Genomic DNA, 17,550 nt, shown 5'->3' with positions numbered 1-17,550 from the left:
CTCTTCACAAACCTATGGTTGATGTCACGGACGCTATGTCAATCTATACAGTCTATGAGCTTCCCCCAGCATTTCAGTTTCACCTCATTTAGTTGTCTGGCCCATGGCTTTACTGTTTGGGTCATTCTCACCGCTCTAATAGCGTCATTTTCGGCCACACCAGGCAGCAGTTTTCTGGAAAAAAAGCTCTAAAAACCCACTGTACAAAATCTGCTCAGTACTAAAAAGACTCGCTGGTGAACATAGTGGAAGGTTTAGAGGATTTCAGATATTTCCCCTGAGAACATCCCCCCAAAAAAAAGTGGCCAGAAAAGAAAATTAGTTACTGTATGTTTAAGGAATACAAAAAAGAAAGACATGAAGCAGGAAAGGAATAGCCTCTAAACAAACAATGTCACCAATGTCAACTTTATTTGTTAAGCACTGTCATGGTGTTTACACATTTTAAAGTTGCTATGTGAAGAATTTTTAATTTTGGACTTTGGTGTCCCCCAGTGGTAGGATCAAAAAAGCCATGGTGGCACAGAGCAATGGAAGTGACCTGAGGACACTGAGGTGAACGGGCCTGGAGCAAAACATTAACATTACATTTACATGGCGTGTCTAAATGTTCTCCAAAAACGGCTACCATCATGATAGTCTGAGAGAAGCTTAAATCACAGAAGAATTCTACACAAACATACAGTAAATGTACAATGAAAATATTTTTTCTTCACTTTTTACAAAACACATACAAACAAAAAATTCCACAGGAGTTAAATAATAAAAACACAGACACCAGTGATAGCTTAGATCCTCTGGTTACTATGCACAAATCCATTTTATCTCCAATATGTGAATCCAAAATAAAAAATATCAACAATCTCGCTTTTCTAAAGTTAACTTTGAATCTTTGTTATGTAAATACATTGGATTTTGTGTAGACCTATGTAATTATATGTGGTACGCAGAGCTGGTCTTGTAGCACAGTTACAGGGGAGGAGTTAAACATCAGAGGATGGAGCTTCAGGGTGGGAGTTACCTATCTGACTAATTCAAACTGAATTGATTTTTTTTTTTTCTGTCTTTGTTGACCTTTCGCAGATTAATCTCAACCAGTGAGATTATTACTGCCTGCAGGTCATCTCTGCCTCCTCACCTTTCAAATACTTCAGTCTATACATGATGATTCAGCCCTGATCAGAGTGTACAGTACACAAGTACACAGTTCCTAGCTACATGTGTAAAACCTCACATGCACACACACAAACACCTTGTCAGTCGCACTCTGTCTCTTAAAAGCACCATAAATAAACTGAATGACTCAAAAAGTATAAAAGCAAAACATCACATTTGCTAAATGGTTGAACATGAGTTGAACCATGAATTTATTCAACACAAACACTGTACAAACAGGCTCATAATCTAGAAGCAAAAAAGACTTAGTTTAGTCAGTAGTTAGTAATTAGTTTGAATATGTTTGAGAGCCATTTGTAACATTTCCAAGGAATATATGTACACACACATACACACACACACACACACACACACACACACACACACACACACACACACACACACACACACACACACACAGACAAACGCACACTGTTGGATGTCTGTTAACAAAGCTTGTGAGGGCAGAACTTTTCCCTTCAACTACGGTATAATTTCACAGTTTATGAAATATCATATGGTTACACTGTTATGGAAAGGGCTGCAGACTTTAACTCTAGAGATAGCTTAGCGTATACAGCAAACTTCAGTATGTGGAGTATATTTTATAAGCGTTGCCATCGCTGATGCAAACAAAAACCAGTAGCTATGACATCAGGTGTAATGAAGCCCCACCATCAGACAACCTCTCTGGTAAGATCTGCGCCAGTTGTTTTCTAAAATGTTTTTTGGTGATTATAATCCCAGTGAGAGCATTTTGTTTTGACATTTAAAATGTACTTGTTTTTTTTCTGGTTTATCTTTTGTTTTAGTGCCCAAAAAAATAAAGTTGGAAAATGACCAAAATAAACTAAACTAAACTGATTCTGGTGTTTGCTTTGTCCTCTCTGTCATCTTTGGGAAACAGTCTCTAAATCAACATCTTTATTAATACCCATGTGTTTCTGTTTGGTCAGCTCCTGGTCAGTGAAAACAAAAATGGGGCACACACAAATTCCTCAAAATTTGTTCCAGTCCGATGTGACCTTAAGGTCCTGTTGCCCTTCATTTCACTTCCTGCAGTAATGCAATGGTTCATCGCGATAACAGATTGCTTTACAAATCAGTGAGTTGGCATGCTGCAGCTCGTTCCCTCTCACTTCTCCTCATGCTTGAAGTTCACATTTGAGTTTTTTCCCCCCGAAAAAGGCATCACCTGTTACGAAGCAGTGTGGAGCTGATACTCCTGATATCCTGATCCCACAGCTTTGCTGCATGAAGAATACACAGAGCCAGTGCTGTAAATCCGATCCTTAACCTTGCAATGAGTTTCCCACGGTGCAGTCTTCCTCAATCGTATCAGCTGAAGTTGTGACGACGGAGTGACACTCAGTGGGCTTTAAGACAAAGAGAGAAACAAGAGACTGTGAGACATGGACAGACACATTAACAAGACCAAGAATCTACAGCTATGCTAACAGCTCTGTGAGGCTGCTGCTTTGAGCTAAACGCTAACATCAGCATGATACCATGCTCTTATTGACTAAGTTAACATGCCTTGTAAGTGTAATAAGTAATGTTTCCCATTTTCACCATCTCAGTGTATGGTTTCAGCATGCTAACATTTGCTAACAAACTTGCATCTGCTAGCTAGAAATGTCACACTGCTGGTGGGGCTACATCAAAACTGACATGAATACATCACCTGGGAACCATTAAAGTTTTGTACCAAATTTTGTGTCAATCCACCCAGAAGATGTTGAGACATTTAACAGGATCTCAAACAAGCTCAGACAAGTCAGCTGTTCACTACCTGCCCAGCAGAGAGAGAAGTCTCTAGAAGCTACAGATCCAGATGTCTTTTCTGGACAGATAACGGCCTGGACTCTCTCTGGTCACTTAATTCAGCTTTCACACACAACACATTCATTAGCAAAACCATGAAAACACAAAGCTACTTTAAAGGCCACGCTGGGAAAAGCACACAGACATTATAATGACATAATTACCTGCATTAACTGCGTGGTCTCTACTTCATTCCCAGGGGATGTGGGTTCAGATGCCTGAGGGAAAGCCAGGTTTGGTTAAGAGTACAGTAGTAAATTACTACTCTTAAAGAAACTGACCAAGTTTTGGAAAGACCAGATTCTGTCTTCACCCCGAACAGATACTGGAGCTGACAAATTAACTTCTATGCTTCACTGCTTTGAGAATCACTCATAAAGGTTTTAACACTAGTTAAAACAAAAACATTCACTCAATCAGACAGTACTGGGTAACACTGATGGTTACTGAGGTGATTTGAGTGGATACTAACTATCCACACTCTATTACAGTGGCAGGGTTGGGCATTTAAAGCACTTTTTGCCTATTTTCTGACTGTTACTATCATTGTTGGTTTCATTTACCTCCTTCCAGACAGCCACTGTTTTGCTGTTACTTTATTGCAGTACACTGTGAACATAGATTTTGTTTAGAAACTTGAAAATCAGTGGTATGACTCCTGTCTGTTAATAATAAAATGCAGCTAATGTGAGCTGTCTTGACCCACAGACAGAGCTGGTTAAACAACAACCCCTTGACCCCCTGCCCAGAGATCAAAATATATCTGGTCACATGTTTGTTTTCTTCTGGCTCAGTGTGCGCACAGTTCTGTGGCCTAAATCCAGCCCATATATAGCATGATTGCAGATACTACTTCTACATCTGAACCAATTCTGGTGCACACAGAGAAAATTTCCCAGTTAATACTGAAGGATAAGAGCCAGAATCTGCCCAGGTGTTTATGGGCCGGACTTGGGCAGAAGACCCAGGCATATGTTGGGCCAGAAGTTTCATTTTGTTAACTGGGTTCATTCAGATTTATCACGCTAAACATCATTAACATCCACGTTCCAGGAGCAGACCACAGAAAAATGATCAGATGAAAAGTAGTAATTGTACAGAGAGTATTCAGACCCCTTCACCTTTTGCACAGTTTGCGATGTAGATTTAATTGTAAATGGATAAAATTGCCATTTTTGACCATCAATCTACACTCAATAACTCATAATGACAAAGTAAAAATGTGTTTTAAGGAATTTCTGCAAATTTATTATAAATCAAAAACTGAAATCTCTATTCAGCCTCTTTTCTGTGATGCTCCAAACTGTCGAGTGCATCTTGTTTTCTCTAAATATCCTTGAGATGTGTCTGGAAATTGACCGGAGTCCACCTGTGGCAAACTAAATAAATGTGGACATAGTTTAGACAGGTTCAAACCTGTTTATATAGGAACTCACTGTTTACACTGCATAAATGGACAAAAACCAAACCATGAAGTCTAATGAACTCTCTGTGATAAAACTGTGGAGTGGAAGAAGTTAGGAACCACCAGGACTCTTCCTAGAGTTGGCAAGAACCCAAAAGTCACTCAAACAGAGCGACTGCTGAAGTCCTCTGCAGATATGAGAAAACTATTAATGGTAGAGTGGCATGACAGAAAACCACTTTGAGTATATGGGTAAATGGCCTGGGAGAGCTCGTATGGCGATTTCCCAGATGGCATTTAGAGGAGTTATGCATAACATTTTGTCTGGCCAAAACCCGGCAAACTTATGGAGAGATGAAACCAAAATACAGAGAGGTCCATGACCCAAAGCACACAGCCAAAACAGTGCTGGGGTGGCTTCCGGACAAGTCTCTGACTGACCTCCAATTGACCAGCTAAAGTCCAGACTTGAACCCTACAGAACATCTTCCGAGATAAGCTGAAGATAAACTGCCAAAATGTATCTATGAAGTGTGCAGAAGCTTACGAGGTCTGAATACCCTCCAAAGCTACTGTGTTACAACATCATCACCGCAGGCTTAGTAGGAAGTGCTGCACTCCTCATACTATAAAGACACAGTGTGAATCAGGTTTTCACCATAACTGAAAAATATCTGCAATAGTACCTCCAACGGCCAATCTCCCGGGTCCCTCCAGAGTCCATCCTGAAAAAGAAAGAATTGCTTTGATGCTGCGCTACATGTAAATGCACAACAAGCAGGGGTTCATTTATTTATCAGCATTTAAGGGTTTTTTTTTTTTAATACTGAGATTTTCAAATATTTCCTTAAACTACCCACAAGTTTTCACTGGGAAACTGTAACACGCACTCCACGATTCCTCGAACAAATCACACTAAAGGTCACTTGAATATCTGTTATGCTGATAATGCTTAAGCAGCTGGTGAAAAGAGCACAGCTGGCATGCTCGCAACTGAAATGAGTGTCAAGGTTTCGCAGGGCGCTCGCTCTGTAAAGCCGTGACTGGGTTAGGGATCTCTGGAGCAGCAAAGACAGGGGCCATACGGTCTGTCACCGAAGCTGCAGAGAGAGCCACCGGACCGCTTTGGGCAAAGAGAGCAAGCCCGTGGCTCACATCTGGCTCACCTGGGTTGAGGGGGTCTGATGTTGAAAGACCCGAAACCCCTGATGACCCCAGGAACATCACTGAGGATGCATCACAGCGCATCTGAGAGATGTATTTTGCTACCTGGCTTTTATGCTGATTGTGCTCACAGTGTAGCTGTTACACTGGTTGTCATCTATTTGGAGCAATCAATTTAAACAACAAACACATTTTTGCTTACACTCACCATGTGTATCCGGTCCTGAGTCCGGTTCTGTGTCCTCATGCGCATGAGGAGGTAAACAGTCAGTGGCAGGAGCAGGTTAAGGATCATGGAAATCATTAATAAACTCATCATGTTAACAGGACCTTGTTGAGGAGAGATCAGAGACAGAGACAACTTCCATTAATGTTACCAAACAAACAACAACAGAGGCATACATCAGTCAATTAGTCTTGAAAACCCTTAGCTAAACTCTTAATTAACCTGTGCTCAACAAATTTTTGAGTCAAATCGTTTCAGTTGGGACAGAAACATTGTTAGAAACATTAAAACCAGCTAAGACCTGAGCTCAGAGCTGACGGCTACATAGGCACTAGAGGAAGATGGTAAATGGAGATGTAAATTAAAAATAATTTGTTCCAATATATTATACTTACAGTACAAATATATACCAAGTAATGTACATTAGCTATTGCCCAGCTGATTTCAGAAGTCCAACCTAGTGATAAACATCTGAAGCCAGCTCGCCTACTGACAAAAGATCATAAATAATATTGAAATAATTATAATGAGAAATAAAAACTTTATCTGTATTAACCAAAATCTGCAAATCTTAATGAAGGAAAAAATGCTGACCTTTGTCGTCTATACTCTTATTGTCTATGGAAAGATTTAAAAAAAACTATGTCAGTACTATTACAAACCTAAAGTGTAAGGCAAAGATGTTATTCTTTAATTATTTCTTTAATTATAATGTCTTGTTTTAACAATACACAGAGGAGAAACATGGGCCTGAAAAGTAACTGGCAACCATTTTAATAACTGATTAATTGTTTTATTAATTATTTAAGTAATTTATCAACAAAAATTCAAATTTGGATCCTGAAAATTGAGGATTTGTGGTTGGTCAGATAAATCATGCAGTCTGAAGACACGCGATTATTATTTTTCACAATTTCCCAAGGTTTTATGAACTACCTGACATATTCATATTGACCCAAACATAGACATTTTAATCAAGAAAAAAAAATCTTACCTGCTTCATGTTTACTTGTTAAAGCTGCGGCTATGGAAAGAGAAAAAACAAACTTACATCAGTACAATTTCCATATTTTTTGAGAACTCCTCAGCAATATTTAAAAGTGTAAAAATTCCCGATTCAAGAAATTTCACAACTGACAAAATATTATGAAAAACGAAAACCACAAACTGGAATCTTGTTTAGGGAATGGTTCGATTTCAGATAGATTGCAGCACCTACTATAAAAGACAAGGCCCATGCAGCTAAAACAGCCTCGGATAAAGCAACATGCAACATCAGCACAACAACAGCACTGGCAACATATTAGGAAGCAGGGACGCCATTGTCTCCACATCATCAGCTACCACATTAGTGAACATTTTTCTCTTTGTTTTCCTAAGGAGTCACATCATCAGTTTTTGACTCAGTAAGCTGACGTGACACAACAACTCCGCTAGCTTTACATTAGCCGCATGTTAGGTCTTAAATTACATTTAATTAGGTCTTAAATATGTAAGTCCATTTACTGCTTCCTTTGTTGCTTTTCTTTTAGTTTTGTTAAATGAGTGAATGAAGTTGTGACGGTCTCCGCTGAGACAGAGGAGAGGAGAAGCTACTAGCCCTCTCTCGCTGTCACTTCTAGTCGCGTTGCTCTCCTCCCCAGTAATGTTAAATTTAGCACCGAAAAAAACATAATAGCGGTAATTTAAATAGCGGTTCATGGGATTTATTAACCCTCAGGGGTCCCTCTGTCCTTTTTTGGACATTTTCTTCACTTTTCTTTTTTGATTAGCTGATCATTTTGGCTGTGTTACAGCTGAAGGTATGGATTTCTGCAAGAAAGTGTCTTTTTTGACATATTTTTAAAATCTAATGTCAGTTACTGTTACAGGTCTATTATACACTGGTAACACATTTTGTACCCTCTGGGGTTCCTCGCGTCCAAAAAAGGACACCCAAAGAAAATGCTATAAAATCATCATATATCAATATTTTTTTCTGCTTTTTTTTGCATACATCTCTTAAACCACTTCAGTTCTGCTCAAACCTACCAAATGTTTATTAGTTTTCAGGATTTTAACCCTTTAAATGCCAGTTTGAAGACATGTTGCCTCTTGTTTTATAAAAAAAAAAAACAACACAGAATATGAGATATTTCCCACATAATACATGATGGAGGGATGTGACATTGTTTTATATCAGAGTCTTTTATAGCAAGACATTTCTCAAAACCAGAATATGATCAGGGTGACTTTTGAACACTGGAAATAAATCATGTACTCATCCCGGCAGTAGCCCCCGTGGCACTCAAAATTTCCCTGGAATTTTCTAGTTATCATTTATTGTTTTAACATGATTAGGTTAGTTTCACCACTAGTGCACTGTAGCATTGAACATATTCTCCTTTTGCCCTGTTTGAGGCTGAAAAACTCAGGGCGAAGCGGCTGTGTGCTGCTCTTCAATGCAAGCAGGAAATGTAACCAGACGTCCATTTGCTAGATGAGTCTTTTGATACAACATAAATCTTACAGCTTGTCCAAGTTTGTTGTCAGGTGTGGGCACAAACTTGTTCCACAGATTTCGAGGAGATTGAAGAGTGTACTTTGAGCAAGCTCTGCAGAAGTTTTTCTAAACTTAGGTTTCTGTTTTTAACAAGTTTCAAGGGTGAGGAATGGTTAGGCTTTAGGAAATGCCACCTCTGATAAAGGGCAGTGCACAGCTGTTTCTCCATGGAAAGAATCCAGGAGTGTTACACAGGCAGTGGATGAGACAGACACAAGTGTTGTTATGATCATCTGCAATGTAACAAACTCCTGACAGGAAGTGTGTTTGAGGTTTAATGATTTGTGAGTTAATAAAATCAGTAAACCAGTGAGTGTAGTTGCTACAGCCATGACTTGAATAAAATATATAAATCTTACCATTACTCCCTGTAACTTCACTCTGTGTGACTATTGTTGTTGCTGTAGTTGTTATTGACAGTGCTCTTGGTGTTGCTTTTATTGGCGGCAATACTGTTGCTGTTTCTGGCGGTGTTGTTTCTTGCAGTGTTCTTGTTGTTGACGGTGTTGTTATTGGTGGCAGTGCTCTTGTTGTTGACAGTGTTGTTATTGGTGGCAGTGCTCTTGTTGTTGGCGGTGTTGTTAGTGGCAGTGTTCTTGTTGTTGACGGTGTTGTTGGTGGCAGTGCTCTTGTTGTTGACGGTGTTGTTGTTGGTGGCGGTGATGTTTGATCTAAAATTGCAGGCAACTCAGTCAGTGATGAAATCTGACAATATGGGCTTTGCAGACACTAAAAGCAAATATATGTTTTGTAGTATATCAGGGAAAAGAAGCAGAAATGTTTGTATCAGAATAAGAAAAGTTAGTGGCCGGATTTAAGGACAGGACGGGAAGTACAGGGAGTACAGGAAACTCAAAAATGTTGGATTTGTAACTATACTGTATGTGTTGATTTAGTTGGTGGTCATGCCCTCAGTTCTTGATTTTTTTCAGTAAGGCTGTGTTTCATTACCAAGATGGCTCCTTTGAACTGATTAGGCTAAGCAGAGGTGGACAAAGTACACAGCTCCATTACTTGAGTTAAAGCAGAGCTCCTCCTGGTCAAATATTATTCTAATACAAGTGGAAGTTGTTCAGTCAAACTTTTCCTTGAGTGGAGGAGTTAAGTACTGGAGTACTTGCTTTTAAAAATAACACTACTACTAACACAATAAACCACAAGTTTATTTATTCATTTATTTTTATGACAATGCATCATTGCACAGTTCCTAATGATTTACTTTATTTTTTTTATATTGGTCTATCACATTTTAAAATAAAGTAAAAAAAATTCCTCTGACTAAAAACTTTGCTTTAAAGTAACGAGTACTTCATAGAAATGTAGTGGAGTCAAAAGTACAATATTTGTCTGAGTAAAAGTAAAAGTAAGTAAGTAAGTAAGTACAGATACTCATAGTTATCTACAGTATTCAAGTACATGTACTTTGTTACGGTCCACCCCTGGTATTGAGAGAATTAGTTATAAGGATTCTTGTTGGATAAACGTGAATCTAGCTAGATTTTTTTCTTTTGCAGAAATCTGTGCTGCAAACCAGATACAAAACTTAAAGTAAAAGGAGAGGTTTTGTGAAGCTCAGCAGCAGGTGAGTTATTTCTAAATGAAGTGTGAAATGACAGCATATATTTTACTGTTACAGCTGCAGACGCATGTGTAACACTGCACACAGTCCACACAGAGTGAAATAAGAAGCCTGTTAAGTCATTTGTGGGGATGCTGAATTGCTCTGCTGCATGTGAAGCTCGTGTTAGTCTGATTCCACTGGTGCACTGGTACTTTGTCTGTGTTCAGCAGAAAACACACTTTCCATTTGGTTTCTTATTGGGTTGAACTTGGTGAAGCTGCTCAGTAGCGGGTACTATCTGTGGCTATCACGTGGCGCAAAGCGAAACGCAAGTGTCTTTGCTAGTTTCAGACCTGTCCAGCTTCCACGTTAACATAACATATATACTGTACATATTGCACCCATCTGGCTCTGGTGATTCCCTGACTTTTTCTCTAGCGGCACTAAGAGTTTCACATTTGTAGTTTTTTGGAGAACAGGTAAACATCATACCTGCTCTGTCTGGATGTTAGCATTATCATTGTGAGCATGTTAGCATGCTGATATTATCACTTGGCTAGCAACTGTGTTCTACCTATGGTTACGATGACAGTACAGTGCAAATATTAACATTGCACTAGAGGTACAGGAAACTTGATTTAGAATTGCTTTTCACTTATGATCATAAAGTTTTTTCACTTAAAGGTCCCATATTGTATTTAAGTGAGATTTCTATGTGTTTTTGATAATAAAGCAGGTCCAGATTCTATATTAATACTATGAAATTATCACTGTGCTCAGTCAGTTCACAGAGCCTGTATTCAGAAACTGAGCCTTAAAATGAGCCGTCAGGATTGTAACTTTATGATGTCACAATGAAATAAATAAATAAAACAAATAAAACACAGGAGAAGTGTAAAATATGGGACCTTTAAATTTACGCTAGAGCCCTGTTCAGATGGGATTGATACTCCAGGATGTGGGGAGTAAAAAAAGTAGTAGTTTTTAATCAAATCAGAGACCGTCACCCATGAAAATAATCCATCAATTAGTATTAATTAAACAATAAAAACAAAACCTTCTATTTCAGTACATTTGAAATGTGTTACTGGGTGGGGAGACGGAGCACTGCAGTTATACAGCAGCATGCTTGACTTCTGGGATTGCAAATGCACGTCTCAAATTGCATGTCTAAACAAAAATGTGTGGCTTACCCGTAGATTTCAGTTCCGAATAGAGATTGCACACATGATCTAAAAAGATGAGAATAATATGACATGCATTAAGATAATAAACTAAAAATACAAAAACTTGATAAGACAGTTTCATTGCCAGATCTCATATCAGCAAATACACCCACGCACACTCACAGCGCAGCACGTATACTCACCATAGTTGCAGCCTGTGATGCAAGAAAGACAGAAAAGTAAATTACAAATTTGACAATTTAACAACAGCTTTCATGTTCAGGTTTGGTGATGATTTTACAGCAAGAATTGGACATTAAATCTGTGTAAATTTTTAGTATTTTATCCCGTCACTGTTTGAAATCGCCAGCAAGATATTTATGTTTTAAAAGTAAGCATTTTGTTCCTGCTGATTTCACCTCAGTGACGGAGCATCAGGTATTTGTTTCCAGAATATATAAGTGGTAGCTGGTTTACTGGGTGGGCCTGAGGGTCGATTTTGTTCCAGTACTTTACACATATTCATGTCTCCACTTGTAGTAAGCTTGGGTATCCATTAATTTTTCCAAGTGAGGTGTGTATGTGATGTATGTAAAGCTAGTAAGAGCAGCAGACCCTCAGTCCCATCCCGGTAAACAAGCCACCACTGACTGTTTGAGAGAATCAGTGTGATTGATACCTTTATATTTAATCTCCTGATTGATTGCAGTGGCTGTTAAGCACCTCAGGTTATACACAGAGATGTTCTGACCACTGAACCCTTCACATAATCCCTGGTCAAGCTGTGAGTCATTCTGAGGCGGAAAAAAGGAACAAAATAATCACATACAATAATTGATCATCGATTCATATGAAGCATGGAACTACAAGGTGACATGATTTGAGTAAAAACTTTTTGTCATTCACTCACTGGAAAGCAGTCATAATACAGACTGCACAGCTTCTCTGTATCGTTTCTGCCTTCATTTCTAATCCTACTGCACCCTTTTTCCAGAGTGCATAAGAGTGTGTTCTGTATTGGAAAAAAGGACAGAGGTACACTTCATCAAATGCAGGTCAGTCCCTGTTTAACAATATGCATTTACACAGAGTTACACAGACTTAGATTTTTTGCAAACTGTTTCGGTAACTTACCTTGGCGCTATTGGCTTTTATAAGGGGGACCAAATATGACAGATTGTTGATGGCCTTGAAGTGGATCAGAGGAGCAGACAAACAGAAGGTATTATTCACCGTTTATCACTCTTTTGTTATTAGCCAATGATTACTGTAATTGTTATGTTCCCAGTAACAGTGAAATACCGGGAGGTCAGGAGGTTACCAAAACATAATCTGCCAGGGGTCCTGGGAGTGCTGCCATTTACTCATAGTTTCATTTTCATTTTTCATTCTCTACAAGTTATTATTGTAAAAATGACTGTTTTGATCAGTTTATAGTGATTGATGAGCATATACCATTCCCTTCTCTGACAGGTAATCCAAACAGCCCTCCTTTGACAGCTCAATCAGGGGGAGCACCTAGCAGACAAAAAATTAACAACACCATTGAAGAGATATTAAACATATATAACAATAAAAAGTTATATAGGAGGCAGAGGCTGCCTGAAGGCTGCTCACCTCGGCACTGTTTTATATCCATCCATGTACATATCTATCTATCTATCTATCTATCTATCTATCTATCTATCTATCTATCTATCTATCTATCTATCTATCTATCTATCTATCTTCAGTACATCTGGAAAGTATTCACACCCCTTCACTTTCCTCACATTTTGTTATGTTACAGCCTTATTCCAAAATGGATTAAATTCCTTTTTTTTCTCATGAATCTACACACAATACCCCATAATGACAAAGTGAAAAAGATTTTTAGAAATTCTTGCAAATTTATTAAAAATAAAAAACTGAAATATTGCATGTACATAAGTATTCACACCCTTTGCTATGACACTCAAAAGTGAGCTCAGGTGCAGCCTGTTTCCACTGATCATCCTTGAGATGTTTCTACAACTTGATTGGAGTCTACCTGTAGTAAATTCAATTGACTGGACATGATTTGGGAAGGCACACACCTGTCTATATAAGGTCCCATCTATATATAAGGTCCCACTGTTGACAGTGCATGTCAGAGCAGAAATTAAGCCATGAAGTCAAAGGAATTGTCTGTAGACCTCCGAGACAGGATTGTATCGAAGCACAGATCTGGGGAAGGGTAGACAAAAATTTCTGCAGCATTGAAGGTCCCAAAGAGCACAGTGGTCTCTGTCATTCATAAATGGAAGAAGTTTGGAACCACCAGGACTCTTCCTAGAGCTGGCCGCCCAGCCAAACTGAGCAATCGGGGGAGAAGGGCCTTGGTCAGGGAGGTGACCAAGAACCCGATGGTCACGCTGACAGAGTTCCAGCATTCCTCTGTGGAGATGGGAGAAACTTCCAGAAGGACAACCGTCTCTGCAGCACTCCACCAATCAAGCCTTTATGGTAGGGAGTGGCCAGACGGAAGCCTCTACTCAGTAAAAGGGAAATGACAGCCCACTTGGAGTTTGCCAGAAGGCACCTAAAGGACTCTCAGACCATGAGAAACAAGATTCTCTGGTCTGATGAAACCAAGATTGAACTCTTTGGCCTGAATGCCAAGCGTCACGACTGGAGGAAACCAGGCACCTCTCATCACCTGGCTAATACCATCTCTACGGTGAAGCATGGTGGTGGCAGCATCATGCTGTGGGGATGTTTTTCAGCAGCAGGAACTGGGAGACTAGTCAGGATCAAGGGAAAGATGAACGGAGCAAAGTACAGAGAGATCCTTGATGAAAATCTGCTCCAGAGCGCTCAGGACCTCAGACTGGGGCAAAGGTTTTACCTTCCAACAGGACAACGACCCTAAGCACTCAGCCAAGACAACGAAGGAGTGGCTTCGGGACAAGTCTGTGAATGTCCTTGAGTGGCCCAGCCAGAGCTCAGACTTGAACCCGATTGAACATCTCAGCAAAGACCTGAAAATATCTGTGCAGCGACGCTCCCCATCTACCCTGACAGAGCTTGAGAGGATCTGCAGAGAAGAATGGGACAAATACCCCAAATAAAGGTGTGCCAAGCTTGTAGTTTCATACCCAAGAAGACTTGAGGCTGTAATCGCTGCCGAAGGTGCCTCAACAAAGTACTGAGTAAAGGGTGTGAATACTTATGTACGTTCAATTTTTTTATTTTTGATAAATTTGCAAAAATTTCTAAAAAACCTTTTTCGCTTTGTCATTATGGGGTATTGTGTGTAGATTGATAAGGAAAAAAAGGAATTTAATCCATTTTGGAATAAGGCTGTAACATAACAAAATGTGGGGAAAGTGAAGGGGTGTGAATACTTTCCATCTATCTACAGCTACTTCTGAAAACACTAATTCTGACCTTCACATCAGGATTGACACACACAATTAATTATCATTATTGCTGCACAGGTGACACTTACAAGGAGAAACAGGGAGGTAAAGTTTCTCCATGATGTCATGCTTCCACCGTGACCATCCAGACCCACACTATGGAGGAAGAAGCAGAAAGGCATTTCATAGAGCAATATGCGGGTTTGCTGTCATCGCTGTCGTCGCTTCGACATAAACAACGTTCAGTTCAAGAATATATCATTAACCATTAGGCTTGGGCCATGTTTTTTATATTTTATATACAGTATATATTTATATATTTTATTTCCGTTTTTTCTAATAATGCATATTAAGATTCAGGTTTTTTTTTGATAATATATATACTCTTATAATATATATAATTATATTATTGTATTCTATGTTTCAGGTATAAGTGATACCATCACTAAACAGCAGTTCAGAAGCTAAAAGTAACCAGGGCTTGTTGTCTGTGCAGGGGAATCAAGGCTACTGATCCTTAAACCAATATCATTAGTCAAACCAAAGAATGTAGAGTGAGAGTGGTGTCTGACATTTTATCATCAGGGTTTGTCAGCTGTTACTCAGTCCAGGCTGTGGCCCCTGTACTCACTCCATTCAGATTTACAAAGTTTGAATTACAGTATGTGTGTGTGTGTGTGTGTGTGTGTGTGTGTGTGTGTGTGTGCGAGATCAAAGCAAGACAGTCATGGCATGCACAAATCAAAAATCATGCCATTGAGGAAAAACTAGACATATCTGTGTATTAAGACACAGTAATTGTAAACGTTCTTTGGGTGAGCAGAGACTGAACGTCGCCCAAAAAAAAATACAATTAACTTGCTTCCTATTGAACTGAAATCCCTCTTATTCATTTGGTATCAACTGCAGTTTCCCTTTCACTTATTCATCACCAAAAACAACAATACAAGCCAGCGACCAACAAAGGAGAAGGCTAAACACACAGTCTTCAGAGAGGAAGTGAAACTCACATTCCACCTCATTATCCCTGCAATCCAGCCAGTTAACCTGACATCACTGGCACAGAACCACGTTATACAGTTGACTTACAGCTCCATGTACTTCTTTATTGTATCTGTGCTGTGCCGTCATGTTACTACATGAGAGCAACCCGACAGGACAAGACAGACCTCAACCAGGTCTAACCTGAGCTGGATTACCACATAAACATCAGATTGTCACATATTGTACAACTTATTCAATGTCAACAAAGCGTGTGCAAAATTAATGGAAAAATTACACTTGAAAAAATATTAACTTAGAGGACTAAACTAATCTGCCACTTATTTCCCTGGTTAATCGATTCATTGTTTGCTCTAATAACCAACATCACAAGATGACATCATCACATGTCTTGTTTTGTCAGACCGAGATATTCATGTAAGACAAACTCTCAAAAGAGTTGCAGATTCATTTTCTTTTGATCTACTAATCAATTAATTCACTAATTGTTGCAGCTCTAGGGGAGCATTTACAGCTTCCTAAGCAGTGTTGGTGGTGGTGGTGGTGGTGGTGGGGGGGGGGGCACTGGTCTCTGTCCTGATGTGAACTGATGATGATGTGATGAAACATCCACTCAGCTGCCAGGACACTCCCAGTCTGTTATTTTTAAGAGGGTTGGAGCATTTGTTTGTAGCCTTAATGTTGCTATGCTAGCAGGTTAGTACAGGTCATTCTCCCCTAGTGGTCAGTAAAAAGTATCACACAGGGAAAATCTGGCCTTTTCTGAACTATGGGTGAGCTATGGCTGTTTATTGAACCTACAATAACTGATTTCTTTTGCCACATGGGGGCAGCAGAAACAGCAAACTAGGGAATAATGACATTGATGGTTAATTCAATCACTAAATACCTATTGATACATTTTTTAAAAGCTTAAAAATGACTAAGTGGTGTAAAATATATACTCAATTTATCTAAATGTTTTTGTTTTTTTTGCTGTGCAAAGATATTCTCCTGCATATGAACCAAAATTACACTTTTTGCCAAATAAAATTAACCAAAATCCACCTACCACATGCCCCACGTCTAAAATAATTTCACATAAACATTAACTTATGAAGAAATGCACTAATTTACAATGTTGATAACATTTCACTCCACATGGAGGATTTGCAGGACTGCTGTGAGAGATGATATCTAGATCCTGGAAAGACAATTATTGGAAGGAAAGGAATCCATCTCCCTGCACTGAATGCAAGTTGCATAGAAGCACACACACATACCCCGCACACCCCACACCCCACCTACACCCCAGAGAAAGACGTGTTACACTAATGCATTTGTAGTCCAGTCTTGTCCAACCTGCACACCCCACACCTGTTGCGCTCTACCCGCCATGCAGAAAAATTGCAGTAATTAGCGGCTGCACTTCGGTTTGCCCACGTCTCCTCTGTCAGAGCTCTGCCACAACATACAGAGATGTAGTCTCGCATATCCAGACCGAGCATGTCCACAGCAATGGTCACATTCACAGGATTTTAACAAGTCACACACTAAATGAAGTCACTAACAGTAACTGCGTTGTTGAACTCACCGGTCTGTGCTGTTCTGCTGGCGGCCTGCGTCTGCTCTGGTTTGAGGCTGCACTCGTTCTCCTTTTGACAGCTTTACTTTCACTTTCCATCTTCTCTCCCTCCTCCTATTGTTCCATACTCATGATATCATCCCGGAGTTTCCAAATGAGGAGCAGCGACAAACACCAACGCCACTTTAATAAACTGACTCCCCGGAGAAAGTTAGGGACTCTCTTTCTATGTAATCTTATCCAGACTGCACGACGGAGATCCCTACTGGAAATAAATGAATGAACGAATAAAAAAAAATATATCATTAATCAAAAATGAATAAATACATTTAAATGTAGCCAAATAAGAACAAATAAATAAAGTTGCAAATGATTCATTAGTTTATTTTCATATAATTGTAGGCTATTTCCACATTTATTTATTTATTTATAAATTTATTTTATCTATACATTTATTTCTCTCAATGTATAGATATATAATATATAATATACTTTCTCTTCAGAAACTATAATCAGGCCCCTTCATATCTTATGTTGGAGCTTTATGCTAAAAGAGTTTCA

At 39.2% G+C, this 17,550-nt stretch overlaps 1 protein-coding gene across 1 annotated transcript; it reads right to left on the bottom strand.

The window, feature by feature from the left end:
• Nucleotides 1-392: 392 nt before the first annotated feature.
• LOC111223786 lies at nucleotides 393-17,051 on the bottom strand. Its single transcript, XM_022748057.1, has 13 exons — nucleotides 16,999-17,051; nucleotides 14,513-14,579; nucleotides 12,499-12,561; nucleotides 12,178-12,231; nucleotides 11,954-12,055; nucleotides 11,723-11,837; nucleotides 11,247-11,258; nucleotides 11,071-11,109; nucleotides 6,769-6,798; nucleotides 5,757-5,878; nucleotides 5,071-5,109; nucleotides 3,144-3,197; nucleotides 393-2,531 (listed from the first exon to the last, which is right to left on the bottom strand). The coding sequence occupies exons 2-13, from the start codon at nucleotides 14,549-14,551 to the stop codon at nucleotides 2,448-2,450; spliced, it is 753 nt and encodes a 250-aa protein (XP_022603778.1). The 5' UTR covers nucleotides 14,552-14,579; nucleotides 16,999-17,051; the 3' UTR covers nucleotides 393-2,447.
• Nucleotides 17,052-17,550: the final 499 nt, after the last annotated feature.

Source organism: Seriola dumerili, unplaced genomic scaffold (genome assembly GCF_002260705.1).
Source record: "Seriola dumerili isolate Sdu_G_001 unplaced genomic scaffold, Sdu_1.0 BDQW01000113.1, whole genome shotgun sequence".
NCBI classification, from domain to species: domain Eukaryota; kingdom Metazoa; phylum Chordata; class Actinopteri; order Carangiformes; family Carangidae; genus Seriola; species Seriola dumerili.
This window is presented reverse-complemented; position numbering and strand designations above follow the sequence as displayed.

Excerpts from the sequence above, each read along its gene's own strand:
- LOC111223786 (XM_022748057.1), bottom strand. The coding sequence starts at position 14,551 with ATGACATCATGGAGAAACTTTACCTCCCTGTTTCTCCTT. Across the intron at positions 11,838-11,953 it reads TGTATTATGACTGCTTTCCA|AATGACTCACAGCTTGACCA; the intron begins GTGAGTGAATGA and ends TTTCCGCCTCAG. Across the intron at positions 3,198-5,070 it reads CGGGAGATTGGCCGTTGGAG|GCATCTGAACCCACATCCCC; the intron begins GTACTATTGCAG and ends GCTTTCCCTCAG.